The following is a 19,643-nucleotide window of genomic DNA, read 5'->3' on the forward strand; positions in this document are numbered from 1 at the left end:
AGCCCTGTACCCAGCTATTTTAAAATTTTTTTGTAGAGATGGGGTCTTGCCATGCTGCCCAGGCCGATTTTGAACTCCTGGGCTCAAGAGATTTCTCATGTTGTTCTCCCAAAGTGTTAGGATTACATGCATGAGTCACTGTGCCTGGTCCAGCCTAGAATTCTATACCCAGCTAAAACGATCAAGTATCAGGGCAGAACAAAGTTACTTTCTGGTATACAGTCTTAATTATTTTAACCTTGGTTTGAACCACATGAAGAGAGAAACCCAAAATGAAGCACAGAGGTATTAGGAAACAGGGGACCTAACAGGACAGAGGGTGAAAGTAAAGGCGGTCACAGCATTACAGCGCAGCCTCTGCCCAGAGAGCTGCCAGTCCTGGCTGGAACAGGAGGCTGCACAGCAAGCGGCACTCTCTATGGAAAACACCAGAACCAGTGGGGTCTCTGATCCACTTCACCCTTGTAGAAAACTATGGAGATGCTGTGGGAGAACATGGGGAAAGTTAGCAAATGCAAAGAGAAGGCAGGCTGGGTACAGTGGCTCATGCCTGTAATCCAAGCACTTTGGGAGGCCAAGGCAGGCAGATCACCTGAGGTCAGGAGTTCAAGACCAGCCTGGCCAACATGGTGAAACCCCGTCTCTACTAAAAATATAAAAATTAGCTGGGCGTGGTGGCACGTGCCTATAGTCCCAGCTACTCGGGAGGCTGAGGCAGGAGAATCACTTGAACCTGGTGGGCAGAGGCTGCAGTGAGCCGAGAGATTGCAGCACTGCGCTCCAGCCTGGGCAACAGAGCGAGACTCCGTCTACAAAACAAAGGAAAAGAGAAGCCATTATCAGTGGTAGGAAAACAAAAAGCGATACAAAGAAATAGTCTGCTACTTGACCCAGCAAAGAACATTTAGATAGAGGTCCTAGCTGAAACATTGAATGTTCTTTTTTTTGTTTTGTTTTTTGAGATGGAGTCTTGCTCTGTCACCAGGCTGGAGTGCAGTGGCGCCAACTCGGCTCACTGCAACCTCCGCCTCCCAGGTTCAAGCGATTCTCCTGCCTCAGCCTCCCGAGTAACTGAGACTACAGGCGATTGCCACTACGCCCAGCTGATTTTTTGTATTTTTAGTAGAGACGGGGTTTCACCATGTTAGCCAGGGTAGTCTCGATCTCCTGATCTCGTGATCCGCCCGCCTCAGCTGCCCAAAGTGCTGGGATTACAGGCGTGAGCCACTGCGCTCGGCCTACTGAATGTTCTTTTAACAAAAAATTGCGTCTTGGAAAGGGTAGTGGAAGGAGAGGCAGATACTGGTCCAGAGTAGGAAATGCGCAGATGTGAACTCCAGCAGCAGGCAAGAGCAGCGTGAGCTGAAAGGGCACAGGGAGAGTTTGGGGAGTGGGATGGGGGCAAGGAGTGTGCACCACAGCCTTTGGCAACTGGTGACTCTAAGCTGTGGGTGTGGAGACTTTTGACACATTTAATTTCAAAAATAGTGCAGGTGATTCTCCCCTCTGTCCCTGGTGAGTCACGTGAGCCTGGAGGTGTGCAGGTTCCCTGTGGGGCCAGTGTTGGGCCCTACGCCGTGCCTGCACGGCCCATCCACCTCCCAGAGCAGAGCCCCGGCGTTGAGGTGTGCGCGTGTGTCGTCGCACAAAGCCTCTGTGTGCAGGTGTCAGGAGGCACATGGCCTTCCATCACTGTGGCTGGAAGCGCCTGCCACATGCGGTATTGGCTCTCCCTGTACTTAGGGTCTGGCCCCACCTGCCGTGTGGCCCGTGTCCTGCATGGTTAGGAAAAAGGTCTCTTTCGACTTTCTGGCTCAGAAGCTGACTTTAGATGCTAGCTGAGGTTAATGTTTTACTGAATTGGAGAAAGAGAAAGGTCCAGTATCATGGGCACACCAAGAATGTTTCCAGAAGCCACAGAGATTTGTAGCTGGGATATTGGGAGAAGCCTCTGACTCATGGGTTTGTATCGTCTGGTCCCATACTGGCTGTGTGATTCCGGGGTCGAGCTGGGTAGAACCTAGCACCTGTATCCACACGCTGAGTGCCACCATCCAGACACTTAGCTGCTTGTGGGGACTGAACGTTGAGATCTTCGTGAGTCAGTAGTCCCCACAGGCCAAGCTCCTGCTTGCAGGTGCATCCTTGGGGGAACTTCACGGCTTGCTCTTTCCTCCTCGGCCTCTAGGCATTGAAGTTGATATCGATGTGGAGCACGGAGGGAAAAGAAGCCGCCTGACCCCCGTCTCTCCAGAGAGTTCCAGCACAGAGGAGAAGAGCAGCTCACAGCCAAGCAGCTGCTGCTCTGACCCCAGCAAGCCGGGTGGGAATGTTGAGGGCGCCACGCAGTCTCTGGCGGAGCAGATGAGAAAGATCGCCTTGGAGTCCGAGGGGCGCCCTGAGGCAAGCCTGTGCCCCTCCCGCCACCTGGGACCACGGCCAGCCTAGTGATCTGTGGCCTGCACCTCCGCCTCATCCTCAGCACCTGTGCAGCCCCACTTACAAAACCCGAGGGAGCTGCTGCTGCTGCAGTGATGTCTGTGCCATTAAAGTCACGCTGGGAACCTGCTAGAACTTTGTAGTTACTTGGTCTTTGTGAGTGGCCACTGTTCCCCCCTAGACCCCTGCAGCCTTAAACACACGTGTGCATGCATGCTCCCCGACTGTTTGCCAGGAGCCAGTGCCATGGTCAGGCTTGGCCTGTTGGGCGTGTCTCCCGTGTGCTCATGGTGAGTTTTGTTCCAGGAACAGATGGAGTCGGATAACTGTTCAGGAGGAGATGATGACTGGACCCATCTGTCTTCAAAAGAAGTGGACCCGTCTACAGGTGAACTCCAGTCCCTACAGATGCCAGAATCCGAAGGGCCAAGCTCTCTGGACCCCTCCCAGGAGGGACCCACAGGGCTGAAGGAAGCTGCCTTGTACCCGCATCTCCCGCCAGGCAAGTGAACCAAGAGGTTTTGTACATATTCCTACCTTTCCCTTTAGAGCATCCTGCCCTCCTCTGATTTCAGCGACACAAACAGAAGGATGGAATGTTCTCCACTGCAGGGCTGTCTGTAGGTGTGGGAGGTTAGGAGTTGGTTTTGTCCTCTTATGTGTACCCTGAGCAATAGCGAGTAAGCTCTGCTAATGCAGGAGTTCTAAAAATGTTTCTCTTTAAGCAAACTCCAGAGCCAGGAATATTAATTGTAGGAGTTTCTAAAACTTAACATGCAGACCAGGAATTAAGGCAGGTGTGACACAGAGAGGGGGCAGCACTGGGTGTGTCCCTACTACTCACACTCAAGTGCCGCCTCAGGGAGTGCTGGTCTGAGAGTGGGGGGGTCATAGCCAAGATCCCTGTAGGAGCCAGGCAGAAGCCACCGTTGAAGTGGATGGTGTGGCAGGCAGCAGTTGGGGGGGGGGTGGGGACAGCTGACAGAAACTCCTCATTGTCACATGGCAGCCGTGTGTAAACCAAGGTCCGTGTGCACAACCTGCTGTGGGCGGCCGCTGTGTCTCTTCTCTGCCTTAGGGCAGGGGATGGCGAGCTATGGCCTATGGGCCAAGAGTAGTTCTTATATTTTAAAATCAAAAGATGTGACAGGTGAAATGCCTATTTCAGTGCCCATTGATGGTTGTGTTTACATACCACCTGGCTGCCTGGTGTCGCAGTGGCAGAGTTGAGCAGTGTGAAAAAGACTGCTTGGCCCTTTACAGGGAAAGCAGGTCCACTGTGGCCTGTGAGGACCAGAGCTCTGGGCAGGCTCGGACACTGGCAGACCCTGGTCCTGGCTGGCCAAGGCAGGAGGGTATGTGTTTCGGGTCACTCACAGGGCTCAGCACCACTCCTCATGGCTTCCTTACTGTTTCGGCAGAGGCTGACCCGCGGCTGATTGAGTCCCTCTCCCAGATGCTGTCCATGGGCTTCTCTGATGAAGGCGGCTGGCTCACCAGGCTCCTGCAGACCAAGAACTATGATATCGGGGCGGCTCTGGACACCATCCAGTATTCAAAGCATCCCCCGCCGTTGTGACCGCTTTTGCCCACCTCTTCTGCGTCCCCCTCTTCTGTCTCATAGTTGTGTTAAGCTCGCGTAGAATTGCAGGTCTCTGTACGGGCCAGTTTCTCTGCCTTCTTCCAGGATCAGGGGTTAGGGTGCAAGAAGCCATTTAGGGCAGCAAAACAAGTGACATGAAGGGAGGGTCCCTGTGTGTGTTGTGTGCTGATGTTTCCTGGGTGCCCTGGCTCCTTGCAGCAGGGCTGGGCCTGTGAGACCCAAGGCTCACTGCAGCGCGCTCCTGGCCCCTCCCTGCAGGGGCTACATTAGCAGCCCAGCACATAGCTTGCCTAATGGCTTTCACTTTCTCTTTTGTTTTAAATGACTCATAGGTCCCTGACATTTAGTTGATGATTTTCTGCTAGAGACCTGGTACACTCTGATTTTAGATAAAGTAAGCCTAGGTGTTGTCGGCAGGCAGGCTGGGGAGGCCAGTGTTGTGGGCTTCCTGCTGGGACTGAGAAGGCTCACGGAGGGCATCCGCAATGTTGGTTTCACTGAGAGCTGCCTCCTGGTCTCTTCACCACTGTAGTTCTCTCATTTCCAAACCATCAGCTGCTTTTAAAATAAGATCTCTTTGTAGCCATCCTGTTAAATTTGTAAACAATCTAATTAAATGGCATCAGCACTTTAACCAATGACGTTTGCATAGAGAGAAATGATTGACAGTAAGTTTATTGTTAATGGTTCTTACAGAATATCTTTAAAAGTGCCTTAGGGGAACCCTGTCCCTCCTAACAAGTGTATCTCGATTAATAACCTGCCAGTCCCAGATCACACATCATCATCGAAGTCTTCCCCAGTTATAAAGAGGTCACATAGTCGTGTGGGTTGAGGATTCTGGGCCTCTAGGACCAGGGGCCCACCCTCTGCCCAGGGAGTCCTTGCGTCCCATGAGGTCTTCCCGCAAGGCCTCTCAGACCCGGATGTGACGGGGTGTGTGGCCCGAGGAAGCTGGACAGCGGCAGTGGGCCTGCTGAGGCCTTCCCTTGAGGCCTGTGCTCTGGGGGTCCCTTGCTTAGCCTGTGCTGGACCAGCTGGCCTGGGGTCCCTCTGAAGAGACCTTGGCTGTTCACTGTCCACATGTGAACTTTTTCTAGGTGGCAGGACAAATCGCGCCCATTTAGAGGATGTGGCTGTAACCTGCTGGATGGGACTCCATAGCTCCTTCCCAGGACCCCTCAGCTCCCCGGCACTGCAGTCTGCAGAGTTCTCCTGGAGGCAGGGGCTGCTGCCTTGTTTCACCTTCCATGTCAGGCCAGCCTGTCCCTGAAAGAGAAGACGGCCATGCCCTCCATTTGTAAGAACAATGCCAGGGCCCAGGAGGACCACCTGCCCTGCCTGGGCCTTGGCTGGGCCTCTGGTTCTGACACTTTCTGCTGGAAGCTGTCAGGCTGGGACAGGCTTTGATTTTGAGGGTTAGCAAGACAAAGCAAATAAATGCCTTCCACCTCACCGCAAACCTTCTGCTAAATTGCATGACCAGGCTTTCCAAAAACAAGACATTCTCATGTCATCAGGTGATCCATCTCCTGGGGACCTTAGAATCAGGTTACCGGTGCCTACAAAAGAATTTTGAGCAGAAGGGCCTCGAGACATCGGGAAAGGGGTGTGCTGGCTCTATTCTGCTACCTCCCACCAGGGAGCAGCTCTCCAGAGCCTGCCGGGTTCTGCAGCTGCAGAGGTGGCAGCACCAAGCTCCCTGTGGGATAGGACTGGTGCTGGGGTCTGGCTTCTCTCACCCCAGGAACCAAAGATGCTCTGAAAGTTGGGTGTCGGCCGGGTGCAGTGGCTCACGCCTGTAATCCCAGCACTTTGGGAGGCCAAGGCAGGCAGATCACCTGAGGCCAGGAGTTCGAGATCAACCTGGCCAACATGGCGAAACCCTATCACTACTAAAAATACAAAAATTAACCGGGCGTGGTGGCACGCGCCTGTAATCTCAGCTACTCGGGAGGCTGAGGCAGGAGAATCACTTGAACCTGGGAGGCAGAGGTTGCAGTGAGCCGAAATCACGCCATTCCACTCCAGCCTAGGCAACAGAGCGAACTCTGTCTCAAAAAAAAGAAAGTTGGGTTGTAGGCTGGGAGCAGTGGCTCATGCCTGAATCCCAGCACTTTGGGAGGCCGAGGCAGGCAGATTGCTTGAGCCCAGGAGTTTGACACCAGTTTGGGCAACATGGTGAAACCCCCTCTTCTACAGAAAATTAGCCAACTGTGGTGGTGAGTGCCTGTGATCCCAGCTGCTCGGGAGGATCACTTAAGCCCGGGAGATGGAGGCTGCTATGAGGTGTGATTGTACCATTGCACTCCAGCCTAGGTGACAGAGTGACACCCCGTCTCAAAAACAAAAGGCTGGGTGCAGTGGCTCATGCCTGTAATCCCAGTACTTTGGGAGGCCGAGGCGGGTGGATCACTTGAGGTCAGGAGTTCAAGACCAGCCTGGCCAACATGGGGAAGCCCTGTCTCTACTAAAAATACAAAAATTAGCCAGGCGTGGTGGCGGGCACCTGTAATCCCAGCTACTCAGGAGGCTGAGGCAGGAGAATCGCTTGAACCTGGGAGGCGGAGGTTGCAGTGAGCCGAGATCGTGCCATTACACTCCAGCCAGGGGAACAAGAAGGAAACTCCTACTCAAAAAAAAAAAAAAAAAAAAAAAGTTGGGTTGTGCTGCTTACAAAGGGAAAAGCAATGTGAAAGCAGCGATAGAGTGGGTCCCTGCAGCACTGCCACCCAGGCAGTACGCAAGAGGCTCTGCGGCCCTGAAACTTGACGTCGGCTTTGCCACTGAACTTGCCGTGACCGCACAAAAACTGCAAGCCTCAGTTCCTCACCTTTAAAACAAAGCAACAGGCTTGAGGGAGCATGAAACACAATGATACCATTACAACGTGCAGCCCAGGGACTGGCCCGTGGCAGACTCTCTGGTCATTCTTCTAGGGTTTGGAGATTCAAAGCCACTTACTTACCCAGGATCACAAAACTAGTTGGCGGCAACATCAAAGTTTGAATTCTGCCTCTTGGCATGAGCCAGTGCTCTGTGCGTGGTGCGAGGCCAGCGGAGACCGACCTTGGCCGATGTGGGGGTGGGGGCAGTGACTGACGCCCAGTGGACTCCCAACTGCAGTGCCCTTGCTGTGCCCTGGCTCCTCTGACAGGCAGAGCAAACCCTGCACTCTGCAGCACTGGATATGCGGTGGGGCCTGCTGGACTGGAAGCTTCAAGAACAAGACAAACGGGCCAGGCGCAGTGGCCCACACCTATAGTCCCAGCACTTTGGGAAGTGGGAAGATTGCTTGAGCTCAGGAGTTTGAGACAAGCCTGGGCAACATAGTGAGGACCATGTCTCTAAAAAAAATTTTTTTTTTTCTGTTGCCCAGGCTGGAGCGCAGTGATGCAATCTCAGCTCACTGCAACCTATGCCTCTCAGGTTCAAGCAATTCTCCTGCCTCAGCCTCTCGAGTAGCTGGGATTATAGGCGTGCACAACCACGCCCAGCTAATTATTTTTAGTAGAGATGGGGTTTCACCATGTTGGCCAGGCTGGTCTCAGACTCCTGACCTCAAGTGATCCACCCACCTCGGCCTCCCAAAGTGCTGAGATTACAGGTGTGAGCCACTGCGCCTGGCCTCTACAAAATATTTTTTAAAGATTAGCCAGTGTGGTGGTGTGCATGTGGTCCCAGCTACTTGGCGGCTGAGGCAGGAGGATCACTTGAGCCTGGGAGGTTGAGGCTTCAGTAGGCTATGACTGTGCCACTGCACTCCAACCTGGGTAGACAGAGTGAGACCCTGTCTCAGAAAACAAAAAAGAACAAGACAACACCCTAAGTGAAGAGTGCCTCACATACAAGAGTCCACAGCAGGGCAAATGCGAGTGTGGAGGGAAGCATCTCCCAGGATTCAGGGCGGCCCGCTGATGACTCCTGCCCGGACAAAGGTCCCCGTGCTCCACGCAGAATGAGACGATGGCCCTGACCCATCGTCAGGGTGACCTGCTGGCCAACCTCCGTTGCTCCAAGGGTCACAATGCTCTTTGGTCCTGAGTTACCCTCATGGGAGACGAGAGGCATGGGAGGGAAAAGGGGGTACAGACCCGAGGAAGGAGTTGGCTTCAGACAGAAAAGACAAGAAACCCGGGTGGGAAGACGGGCTTTCTGCGGGTAGGAATCGCACACTTCGTCAACTGTGACAGAAGACAGAATTATCCCACACACACTCGGTGGTCACTGGGACCAGAGAGAAACTCTTCTCTGTCACTGACCTTCTGGGGTCCCCAGGCGACCTCAGAGCCACCCGAGTCCTGGACGCCACGGCTGCACGGAGGCTGGACGGTGCTCCCGCTCCACTTCCTGTCAGGACAGGACCGTCAGTAGACCCGTGCTACTCTCCAGTGGCACCCCGAGCCTGACTCCGCGATCACATGGCCCACAGGCTCGGGTGGCCACCTGCTCGTTCCTATGGCTTCCCAGGCAGCTGCTCAGGGTGACCAGCCACCGCCCAGGCCCCACTCCCCTGCTTCACAGCTTCTAGGTGCTAGAAAGTTTTGTTTTTATTTCAGTCAGGGTCTCACCGGCACCCAGGCTGGAGTGCAATGGCTCACTGCCGCCTTGACCTCCTGGGCTCAGGTGATCCTCCTGCCTCAGCCTCCCAAGTAGCTGGGACCACAGGCATGCACCACCATGCCCCATGAATTTGTTTTAAAAAATCTGTTGTACAGATAGGGTCTCCCTATGTTGCCCGGACTGGAGGATCAAATGATCCTCCTGCCTCAGCCTCCCAAAGTGCTGGGATTACAGGTGTGAGCCACTGTACCCGGAAGAAGGTTCTGGTTTGAAAGCAGAATCTACCTCCTGAAAGCACCTGCCCTCTAAGAGCCTCCCTAGATCCTTAACCTAAAGCAGTCTCTCCAAAAGTCTCACTGAAATGCCTGAAGCAGAAGAAAACTTCCTTCAAGTCTGAGGCCTCTGCTTCTCTGAGCTAAAAGCTCTCAGGCCTGCCAGCTACTCCGACCACTCCCCTGGGGTCAGTACAGTCTGAGATGTTCAGAATTAAGTGGGCATCATAAAGGGTGTGCACACGGGTGTCCTGCCCAGCCTTCGCCTCTGCACCGGCAGTGCCCAATGCCCAGGTGGGCTGTGGGGCCAGCAGTGGCAGCAGCTGCCCGATTTCCCACCTGCTGGCACTTGCCACCTAGGCTTCCCGTGCTTGGCTGACGCTCAGAGTGGCTCACTGGTGCCCCACTGCTGGAGGCAGCAGAGGCCCTGGGCCAGGGCTGGAACGGAGACGCACTTGGTACCTTTTTCTAGGCAGGTCTTGACTGAAGTGGGGGCCTGGCTCCTCCATTTTGGATGAAGGCTGTTTGCTGAAACACACTCCTGTTCCTTCCAGCTCCAGTTCTTGGGAGTCCTTTTCTAGATACTTCAGCCAGCGACTCTCTGAGGGCTGCGATTTTTCCTGCCAGATTGAGAAAAAAGTTGATTCTCAGTACTGGAAACCAGGCAGTTTTATCGAAAACCCCTAGCCCAACTCTTGGGCCTGAGGATCTCAGGAGTCATGTCCAGCTCCACTCTAGGAAAGGCACCGGCTGGAAGGTGATGGACACCAATACCCTGCAATGCTGGCAGGACAGTGCTCACTGGCACAGGCCTCGGGAAGGCGGCAGGGCACGGCCCACCAAGAGACTCATGAAAGTCTATGCTCCCTGGCCCAGTGATTCCACACAGAGAAGGCAGAGGTGCCAGTCCCAGTCTTATAAAAAATAGCAAATTTCATTTATAAGAACAGAAGTAGCTGGGCGCGGTGGCTCACACCTGTAATCCCAGCACCTTGGGAGGCCGAGGCTGGCGGATGACAAGGTCAGGAGATCGAGACCATCCTGGCTAACACGGTGAAACCCCGTCTCTACTAAAAAAAAAAAACAAAAAACAAAAAATTAGCTGGGCGTGATGGCAGGCACCTGTAGTCCCAGCTACTCAGGAGGCTGAGGCAGGAGAATGGTGTGAACCCGGGAGGCAGGGCCTGCAGTGAGCCGAGATGGTGCCATTACACTCCAGCCTGGGGGGCAGAGCGAGACTCCATCTCAAAAAAAAAAAAAAAAAAAAAAAAAAAAGAACAGAGGTGTGGAAACATGGCCAGGCGCGGTGGCTCACACCTGTAACCCTAGCACCATGGGAGGCTGAGGCAGGCGGGTCACCTGAGCTCAGGAGTTCAAGACTAGCCTAGGCAACATGGTGAAACCCCGTCTCTACTAAAAATACAAAAATTAGCCGGGCGTGGTGGTACGCGCCTGTAATCCCAGCTTCTTGGGAGGCTGAGGCAGGAGAATTGCTTGAACTCAGGAGGCAGAAGTTGCAGTGAGCTGAGATCACGCCACTGCACTCCGGCTGGGGGACACAGCGAGACTCCGTCGAAAGGAGGAAAGAAGAGGAAAGAAGAGGAAAGAAGGGAGGGAGGGAGGGAGGGAGGGAGGCAGGCAGGCAGGCAGGCAGGCAGGCAGGCAGGCAGGCAGGCAGGCAGGCAGGCAAGCAGAAGTGTGGAAACAACCTAAATGCCACATAATAAGGAATCAATACTGGTGCATCTACTACATTCTGTAAATACTTTGTTTTTTGAGACGTTGGGGCTCCAGTGAGCAGCGATCATGCCTCCGTACTCCAGCCTGGGTGACAGAGGGGGACCCTGTCTCAAAAATTAATAAATAAGAAATGAAAATCACTGAAAACTATACCACAGCACAGAAGAATGATACAACTAAAAACTAGGATGCAAAAAAGTATTTCTGATGAGAATGATATAAAATTAAGTCTGTAAATGGACCGAATTGGAAGCACAGGCACAGGTACCAGAAGAGCATCTTCCTCTGCTTATAACAAAGTGTGAATCTGGCCAGGTGCAGTGGTTCATGCCTGTAATCCCAGTACTTTGGGAGCTGAAGTGGGAAGATGGCCTGAGCCCAGGAGTTTGAGACCAGCCTAGACAACATAGGGAGACCCTGCCTCTACAAAAAAGAAAAAAAATTAGCTGGGCGTGGTAGGGCACACTTGTAGTCCCAGTTACTCAGGAGCCTGAGGTGGGAGGATCACTTCAGCCTAGGAAGTCAAGGCTGCAGGGAACCATGATCGCGCCACTGCATTCCAGCCTGGGCGACAGAGTGAGACCTCGTTTCAGAGAAACAAAACAAAACAAAACAAAACAAAAAAACAACAGCTTGCAGTCTGGAACAAGGAAAGATGGAAACCCAGGTGTTTTACCCCATTATTCTTTCCCTCTCAGAGGTATGCCCAGAGTGCTGTGGGAGCAAAGTGGAAACAGTATAAGGTGATATTTGAGCTACATTCAGGAGTTCTCCAAGCAGACAGAGGAGAGAGTCCTTTGCAGGGTATTGTAATGCTTGGTACACATGGCTGCCTCCATCCTTACAAAAGGTACAGGTTTATTTTTGTGTTCCCTGCAGCTTTAAGCCAACTGCCTGTCATTGGGTGGCATCGACACACATTTGCTATACGAATGACTACTGGATACATCTGTGCATTCATCCCTTCCCTGATACAGAGCCAGCCTGGGGCAGGTGGGCGTGAGGCTTACCTGCTGCTTCACATTCCCAGCCTGCTGATGTCCCACGTTTTCTTCTTCATTGGCACTGACAGTTTCTTCTAGAGACCTTCAGGGAAGACCATACATATGCCCTTTGAAAAATGACCAGGGGCTGGGCACAGTGGCTCACTCCTGTAATCCCAGCACTTTGGGAGGCTGAGGCAGGTGGATCACGAGGTCAGGAGTTCGAGACAAGTCTGACCAACATGGTGGTGCATACCTATATTCCCAGCTACTCAGGAGGCAGAGGCTGCAGTGAGCCAAGATTGCTGGAAGATGGAATCACATGACAATGGAGATAAGTTGCAGCTTCAACCTCCCTGGGCTCAGGTGGATCCTCCCACCTCAGCCTCCTGAGTATCTGGGACCACAGGCACACACCACTACGCCTGGCTAATTTTTTTTTTCTTCTTTTTACTGTAGAGATGGTTTTGCCATCTTGCCCAGGCTAGTCTCAAATTCCTGGGCTCAAGTGATCTACCCACCTCGGCCTCCCAAGGTGCTGGGATTACAAGCGTGAAGTACGCATCCAGCTGGTATTTGATTTTAAAAATCATTTTTCCAATTGTCCACTGCATATATATATAAATACAATTTAATTTTGTATGTTGAGCTTTTACTCTTGTGATCTTGCTAAATTATTGGTTCTAGTAGCTTTTTTGTAGATTCATTAGGATTTTCTACATACACAATCATGCTATTTGCAAATAAAATAATGCTTTTATCCAGTTTGGGATTTACTGTGTTTCCTTAATCTAAAAATGTTATGTCTTTGATTCTGGAAAATGCTGTGCTCTTATCTCTTCAGTTATTGCTTTTGCCCCATTCTCTTAATTATCTTTTGCTAGAACTCTCCTCTGTAACCTCCACGTCTCTCAACTTTCCCTAATATTTTCTACTTTTCCATTTTTCTGTGTTGCACTGTGAATAATTTTCTAGATTTATCTTCCATTTCACTAATTCTCTCTTCAGCTGCATTTAATCTGTTTAACGTGTCCACTGAATTTTTAATTTCTTCTTTTTTTATGAGATGGAGTCTCACTCTGTCACCCAGGCTGGTGTGCAGTGGCACAATCTTGGCTCACTGCAACCTCCGCCTCCTGGGTTCAAGTGATTTCCAGCTAATTTTTGTATTTTTAGTAGAGATGGGGTTTCACTATGTTGGCCAGGCTGGTCATGAACTCCTGACCTCAAGTGATCTGCCTGCCTTGGCCTCCCAAAGTGCTAGGATTACAGGCATGAGCCATTGCACCCGGCCTGAAATGAATTTTTAATTTCAATGATTATACTTTTAAGTTCTACAAACTCTTTTATTTTTTAAAGAGAGTCTCACTCTGGTGCAGGCCTCACTTGAGCCTGGGAGGCGGAGGTTGGCTAACTGCCACCTCTGCCTCCCAGGCTCAAGCGATTCTTATGCCTCAGCCTCCTGAGTAGCTGGGATTACAGGCATGTGCCACCACACCCAATTGACTTTTGTATTTTTAGTAAAGACAGGGTTTCACCATGTTGGCCAAGCTGGTCTTGAACTCCTGACCTCAAATAATCCGCCTGCCTTGGCCTCCCAAAGTGCTGGGATTATAGGTGTGAGCCACTGCACCCGGCCTCTTTTTGGTTCTTTTTCAAATACACCTATTTTTTTGGATGTGAGGGTGATGTGGCTGCACCATCTGTCGCCCCATCAATCACCAGGGTTGGTTAGCTGATCTGGATGGCTAGGTGGTGTCCCCTTCTTCCCTCACTGCTCCATGTGCGTCCCTCCTGAAGCTGTGCGCTTGGTCGAAGAGGACCACCACCTCCAACAGAGGAGGAGCGGTCTTTGGTCCAGGGTATATGAGTAGCTGCACTCCCCTGCTAGAACCTCCAAACAAGCTCTCAAATACACCTATTTTTTGAAGGCCCTCATCTTATCACCCACTTCTTTTATTGGATTAAATATATTAAACATGCAATATCACGCATTCTGAAGTCTTTATGGGTCTGACTTTTCTGACTGTTGATCTGCTATCTTTTGCTCCTGGTGGCATATTTCCTTGAATGTTAAATGATTTTAAACTCCTGAGTATATTATGCTACTTGGAACTTTTTCTTTGGGGATTCTTTTTTTTTTTTTTTTTTTTGAGATGGAGTCTCACTCTATTGGCAGGCTGGAGTGCAGTGGCACCACCTCGGAACACTGCAGCCTCCGCCTCCCGGATTCAAGCAATTCTCCAGCCTCAGCCTCCCTAGTAGCTGGGATTACAGGCGCCCGCCACCACGCCCAGCTAATTTTTGTATTTTTAGTAGAGATGGGATTTCATCGTATTGGCCAGGATGGTCTAGATCTCTTGACCTCATGATCCATCTGCCCCGGCCTCCCAGTGTGCTGGGATTACAGGGGTGAGCCACCACGCCCGGCCTCTGTGGGAACTTTAAGGCCCAGCAATTGAAGATATATTGCTGCAAAGAAGAGCTCCATTTACCTCTGCTTCCTGGGACAATTAAAACATAAATTTTCTGCTTGAGGCTTTTCACACAGGGTATGTAAAAGGCTGAAAAACCATGCAACTACTTCCTTTCATTTCCAAAATCTTAGAGATATTTCCCCCTCTTCAGCCACTGCCAAGGTCAATACAGGCAAGCTGCCTGTTGCAGAGTGGATCTAGTTCATTTGTACACCGAGGGTGTAGTCCTCCGGGAGCTCAGTTTTCTTAGGAGGTGTCCTACTGGTCCACCCACACTGCCGTAGGTTTTGTCTTCTGAGGGCCTCCTGCACCCCTCCCAGCCGTCGAAATGCAGGCTCCAGAGCACCGGGCTTCAATCACCCCAGCAGCTCAGGTGCTTCCTCTCTGGATTTTGGCTTCTACATTTTTTTTTAAGCCAGTTAAACTTAGCAGTGGAGAGTTGTATACCAACGTTAGTGACACTAATGTTAATCAGTTCTCATAACCCACCACCATCGGACCCGCTTCTTCATTTTTGACCTCTGAGAGTTACTTTTTTTTTTTTTTTTTTTGAGATAGTTTCGTTCTGTCGCCCAGGCTGGAGCGCAATGGCGCGATCTCGGCTCACTGCAACCTCTGCCTCCTGGGGGTCAAGTGATTCTCCTACCTCAGCCTCCTGAGTAGCTGGGATCACAGGCATGCACCATCATGCTGGGCTAATTTTTTTGTATTTTTAATATAGACGGGGTTTCACCATGCTGGCCAGGCTGGTCTCGAACTCCTGACCTCGTGATCTGCCCGCCTTGGCCTCCTAAAGTGCTGGAACTACAAGCATGAGCCACTGCGCCTGGCCGAGAGTTACTTTCTTGTCAGCTCATCAGTGCATTTAAAATAGCTAGCATTTTTAGTTATTTTCAGTGGGAGAATTGCTCAGGGTGTTTGACTGCCATAATGTAAGACGTGGAAGTCTAAGGGACTTCTCCACTGACCCAGGCCCAGTGGGGTCTGTCCTACCAGGGCCTCTCTGGTGAGCCAGCCACAAACGAGAACAGCTGTGTCAAGAGCCTTCAGCTCTAGAGGCACAGAGCAATGGCCTGCCAGCTTTAAAAACCACAGGTCTGGACCTCATCACAGGCAATCAGGTGAGAATCTCCTCGGGTGAAGCTCAGCCCCAGTATTCTAAACATCCCCGGGGTCGGTTCTGAGGGCAGCTGCTGACCTCAGATGGCAAAGCGACAGCAGGGACCTGGGGCAGGTCCAGCCACAGCAGAGTGCCCGGCCCAGGATTTCCACTGTGTACTTCTATTATCCAGTCAAGACGAAAACAGGGCAAGACAACCACGCTCTTCTCAAACAACTGTACCTGAGTGGCAGCTCTGAAACTTGTCCCTGTAGTAGATTTAACTTTTGGACATGGCGTCTACAGTCAGCACCAGAGCCTTCACCATAAGCCTGAAAAACCAAAAAAATATATTACATTGGAAAAGTGCTGGCAGAATGCTGAGAAACAGATCCATTGGAGATGCACCTCAGGGAGGACAAAGCTGTATTCCGCAAGGCCCGAAGACCCCTACAGCAGCATGCAGGAACCCCAATGACTGACGGCTGTCTCTAGAATGATTTACGAACCAACAGTCTCCGGAACTAATAGTTTACACCTATGTGGCTGTCCCACAATCACCCTGAACTCTACCTACTGAAGCCAAACTCAACCCAAAGCCCTACACAAAATGGTTAGTGCACATGAGTAAAAAGGTCACAAGAGAAGTAACACATATTGCCATATTGTATAACATACTGCCAAAAAATATATGAAATGATACTTACCTTCACTGATAATCAAAGGAATACAAAATAAAATACATTTTTCCCACTTACCAGTCACAAATTCATCCAACAAATATTTATTGAATACCAACTGTGTGCCAGGCCTCATCTTGGGGTAGACAATACAGGAATGGACAAGACTCCCTGTCATCATGGAACTCACATTCAAGTGAGAAGAGACAGGACAGAAACAAGTGAGCCATGGAACCTATCAGATGCCAGTAAGTGCTCCTGAGAAAGACAAGGCCAGGAAAGAGGTCGTACATAAGAGCATACCGTTTTACATAAGGTGTTCAAAATGGTCAAGAAATGCATCTCTAAGAAGGTAACGTTTGAGCACAAACAGGAAGATATGAAGAAGCAACCCACATGGCTGTCTAGAGGAAGAACATTCCAGCAGAAGCAATAAATGAGAATGAGTGTGAAGACCCTGAGCCTGAAATTTTGGAGGAACAGCAAAGAGGACAGCATCGCTGGAGCTGAGGGGTCCAAGGGGAAGACAAATTCCATCTACGAGATGGAATTTGAGAGCTTGGGTCCTGCTATGGCACAGGCAGGAGGTAAGAGATGGAATTTGAGGGCACGGGTCCTGCTATGGCACAGGCAGATGGTACGAGATGGAATTTGAGAGCTTGGGTACTGCTATGGCACAGGCAGATGTTAAGAGCCTGAATTTGAGGGCACGGGTCCTGCTATGGCACAGGCAGATGGTACGAGACTGAATTTGAGGGCACGGGTCCTGCTATGGCACAGGCAGATGGTACGAGATGGAATTTGAGACCATGGGTCCTGCTATGGCACAGGCAGATGGTACGAGATGGAATTTGAGGGCACGGGTCCTGCTATGGCACAGGCAGATGGTACGAGATGGAATTTGAGATTATGGGTCCTGCTATGGCACAGGCACATGGTACGAGATGGAATTTGAGGGCACGGGTCCTGCTATGGCACAGGCAGATGGTACGAGATGGAATTTGAGAGCACGGGTACTGCTATGGCACAGGCATATGTTAAGAGCCTGAATTTGAGGTCACAGGTCCTGCTATGGCACAGGCAGATGGTACGAGACGGAATTTGAGGGCACGGGTCCTGCTATGGCACAGGCAGATGGTACGAGATGGAATTTGAGGGCACGGGTCCTGCTATGGCACAGGCAGATGGTACGAGATGGAATTTGAGATCATGGGTCCTGCTATGGCACAGGCACATGGCACGAGATGGAATTTGAGGGCACGGGTCCTGCTATGGCACAGGCAGATGGTACAAGATGGAATTTGAAAGCTTGGGTAATGCTATGGCACAGGCAGATGTTAAGAGCCTGAATTTGAGAGCACGGGTCCTGCTATGGCACAGGCAGATGGTACGAGACGGAATTTGAGGGCACGGGTCCTGCTATGGCACAGGCAGATGGTACAAGATGGAATTTGAGACCATGGGTCCTGCTATGGCACAGGCAGATGGTACGAGATGGAATTTGAGGGCACGGGTCCTGCTATGGCACAGGCAGATGGTACGAGATGGAATTTGAGAGCACGGGTACTGCTATGGCACAGGCACATGGTACGAGATGGAAGTTGAGGGCACGGGTCCTGCTATGGCACAGGCAGACGGTACGAGATGGAATTTGAGAGCTTGGGTACTGCTATGGCACAGGCAGATATTAAGAGCCGGAATTTGAGGGCACGGGTCCTGCTATGGCACAGGAAGATGGTACGAGACGGAATTTGAGGGCACGGGTCCTGCTATGGCACAGGCAGATGGTACGAGATGGAATTTGAGAGCACGGGTACTGCTATGGCACAGGCAGATGGTACGAGATGGAATTTGAGAGCTTGGGTCCTGCTATGGCACAGGCAGATGGTACGAGATGGAATTTGAGATCATGGGTCCTGCTATGGCACAGGCACATGGTACGAGATGGAAGTTGAGGGCACGGGTCCTGCTATGGCACAGGCAGATGGTACGAGATGGAATTTGAAAGCTTGGGTACTGCTATGGCACAGGCAGATGTTAAGAGCCTGAATTTGAGGGCACGGGTCCTGCTATGGCACTGGCAGATGGTACGAGACGGAATTTGAGGGCACGGGTCCTGCTATGGCACAGGCAGATGGTACGAGATGGAATTTGAGGGCACGGGTCCTGCTATGGCACAGGCAGATGGTACAAGATGGAATTTGAGAGCACGGGTACTGCTATGGCACAGGCAGATGGTACGAGATGGAATTTCAGGGCACGGGTCCTGCTATGGCACAGGCAGATGGTACGAGATGGAATTTGAGGGCACGGGTCCTGCTATGGCACAGGCAGATGGTACGAGATGGAATTTGAGAGCACGGGTACTGCTATGGCACAGGCAGATGGTACGAGATGGAATTCGAGGGCACGGGTACTGCTATGGCACAGGCAGATGGTACGAGATGGAATTTGAGATGACGGGTCCTGCTATTGGACAGGCAGATCGTACGAGATGGAATTTGAGGGCACGGGTCCTGCTATGGCACAGGCAGATGGTACGAGATGGAATTTGAGAGCTTGGGTACTGCTATGGTACAGGCAGATGTTAAGAGCCTGAATTTCAGGGCACGGGTCCTGCTATGGCACAGGCAGATGGTACGAGACGGAATTTGAGGGCACGGGTCCTGCTATGGCACAGGCAGATGGTACGAGATGGAATTTGAGGGCACGGGTCCTGCTATGGCACAGGCAGATGGTACGAGACGGAATTTGAGGGCACAGGTCCTGCTATGGCACAGGCAGATGGTACGAGATGGAATTTGAAAGCTTGGGTACTGCTATGGCACAGGCAGATGTTAAGAGCCTGAATTTGAGGGCACGGGTCCTGCTATGGCACTGGCAGATGGTACGAGACGGAATTTGAGGGCACGGGTCCTGCTATGGCACAGGCAGATGGTACGAGATGGAATTTGAGGGCACGGGTCCTGCTATGGCACAGGCAGATGGTACAAGATGGAATTTGAGAGCACGGGTACTGCTATGGCACAGGCAGATGGTACGAGATGGAATTTCAGGGCACGGGTCCTGCTATGGCACAGGCAGATGGTACGAGATGGAATTTGAAGGCACGGGTCCTGCTATGGCACAGGCAGATGGTACGAGATGGAATTTGAGAGCACGGGTACTGCTATGGCACAGGCAGATGGTACGAGATGGAATTCGAGGGCACGGGTACTGCTATGGCACAGGCAGATGGTACGAGATGGAATTTGAGATCACGGGTCCTGCTATTGCACAGGCAGATCGTACGAGATGGAATTTGAGGGCACGGGTCCTGCTATGGCACAGGCAGATGGTACGAGATGGAATTTGAGAGCTTGGGTACTGCTATGGCACAGGCAGATGTTAAGAGCCTGAATTTCAGGGCACGGGTCCTGCTATGGCACAGGCAGATGGTACGAGACGGAATTTGAGGGCACGGGTCCTGCTATGGCACAGGCAGATGGTACGAGATGGAATTTGAGGGCACGGGTCCTGCTATGGCACAGGCAGATGGTACGAGACGGAATTTGAGGGCACAGGTCCTGCTATGGCACAGGCAGATGGTACGAGATGGAATTTGAGAGCTTGGGTCCTGCTATGGCACAGGCAGATGGTACGAGATGGAATTTGAGGGCACGGGTCCTGCTATGGCACAGGCAGATGGTACGAGATGGAATTTGAGATCATGGGTCCTGCTATGGCACAGGCAGATGGTACGAGATGGAATTTGAGGGCACGGGTCCTGCTATGGCACAGGCAGATG

The 19,643-nt window shown here is 51.7% G+C and overlaps 2 protein-coding genes across 11 annotated transcripts in view; one reads left to right on the forward strand and one right to left on the reverse strand.

The window, feature by feature from the left end:
* Positions 1-4,680, forward strand: part of SQSTM1 (sequestosome 1) — a 29,208-nt gene extending 24,528 nt beyond the window's left edge. For all 6 annotated transcript variants that reach the window (XM_063604348.1, XM_063604345.1, XM_063604346.1 and 3 more), the window contains 3 exons: positions 2,189-2,403; positions 2,746-2,941; positions 3,861-4,680. In XM_063604348.1, coding sequence (XP_063460418.1) covers positions 2,189-2,403; positions 2,746-2,941; positions 3,861-4,018 — 569 coding nt within the window. In that variant the 3' untranslated portion in view covers positions 4,019-4,680. The remainder of the gene's footprint in view (positions 1-2,188; positions 2,404-2,745; positions 2,942-3,860) is intronic.
* Positions 4,681-4,701: 21 nt separating this feature from the next.
* MRNIP (MRN complex interacting protein) overlaps positions 4,702-19,643 on the reverse strand; it is a 30,306-nt gene continuing 15,364 nt past the window's right edge. For 4 of the 5 annotated variants that reach the window (XM_034961210.3, XM_014345180.5, XM_034961205.3 and 1 more), the window contains 6 exons: positions 15,420-15,508; positions 11,628-11,703; positions 10,644-10,721; positions 9,340-9,497; positions 8,305-8,392; positions 4,702-5,311 (listed from right to left, as the gene is read on the reverse strand). In XM_034961210.3, the coding sequence (XP_034817101.1) occupies positions 4,817-5,311; positions 8,305-8,392; positions 9,340-9,497; positions 10,644-10,685 (783 nt within the window). In that variant the 5' untranslated portion in view covers positions 10,686-10,721; positions 11,628-11,703; positions 15,420-15,508 and the 3' untranslated portion in view covers positions 4,702-4,816. The remainder of the gene's footprint in view (positions 5,312-8,304; positions 8,393-9,339; positions 9,498-10,643; positions 10,722-11,627; positions 11,704-15,419; positions 15,509-19,643) is intronic. The other variant, XM_024928798.4, reaches the window with a different exon arrangement.

This window comes from Pan paniscus, chromosome 4 (genome assembly GCF_029289425.2).
Source record: "Pan paniscus chromosome 4, NHGRI_mPanPan1-v2.0_pri, whole genome shotgun sequence".
Lineage (NCBI taxonomy): Eukaryota > Metazoa > Chordata > Mammalia > Primates > Hominidae > Pan > Pan paniscus.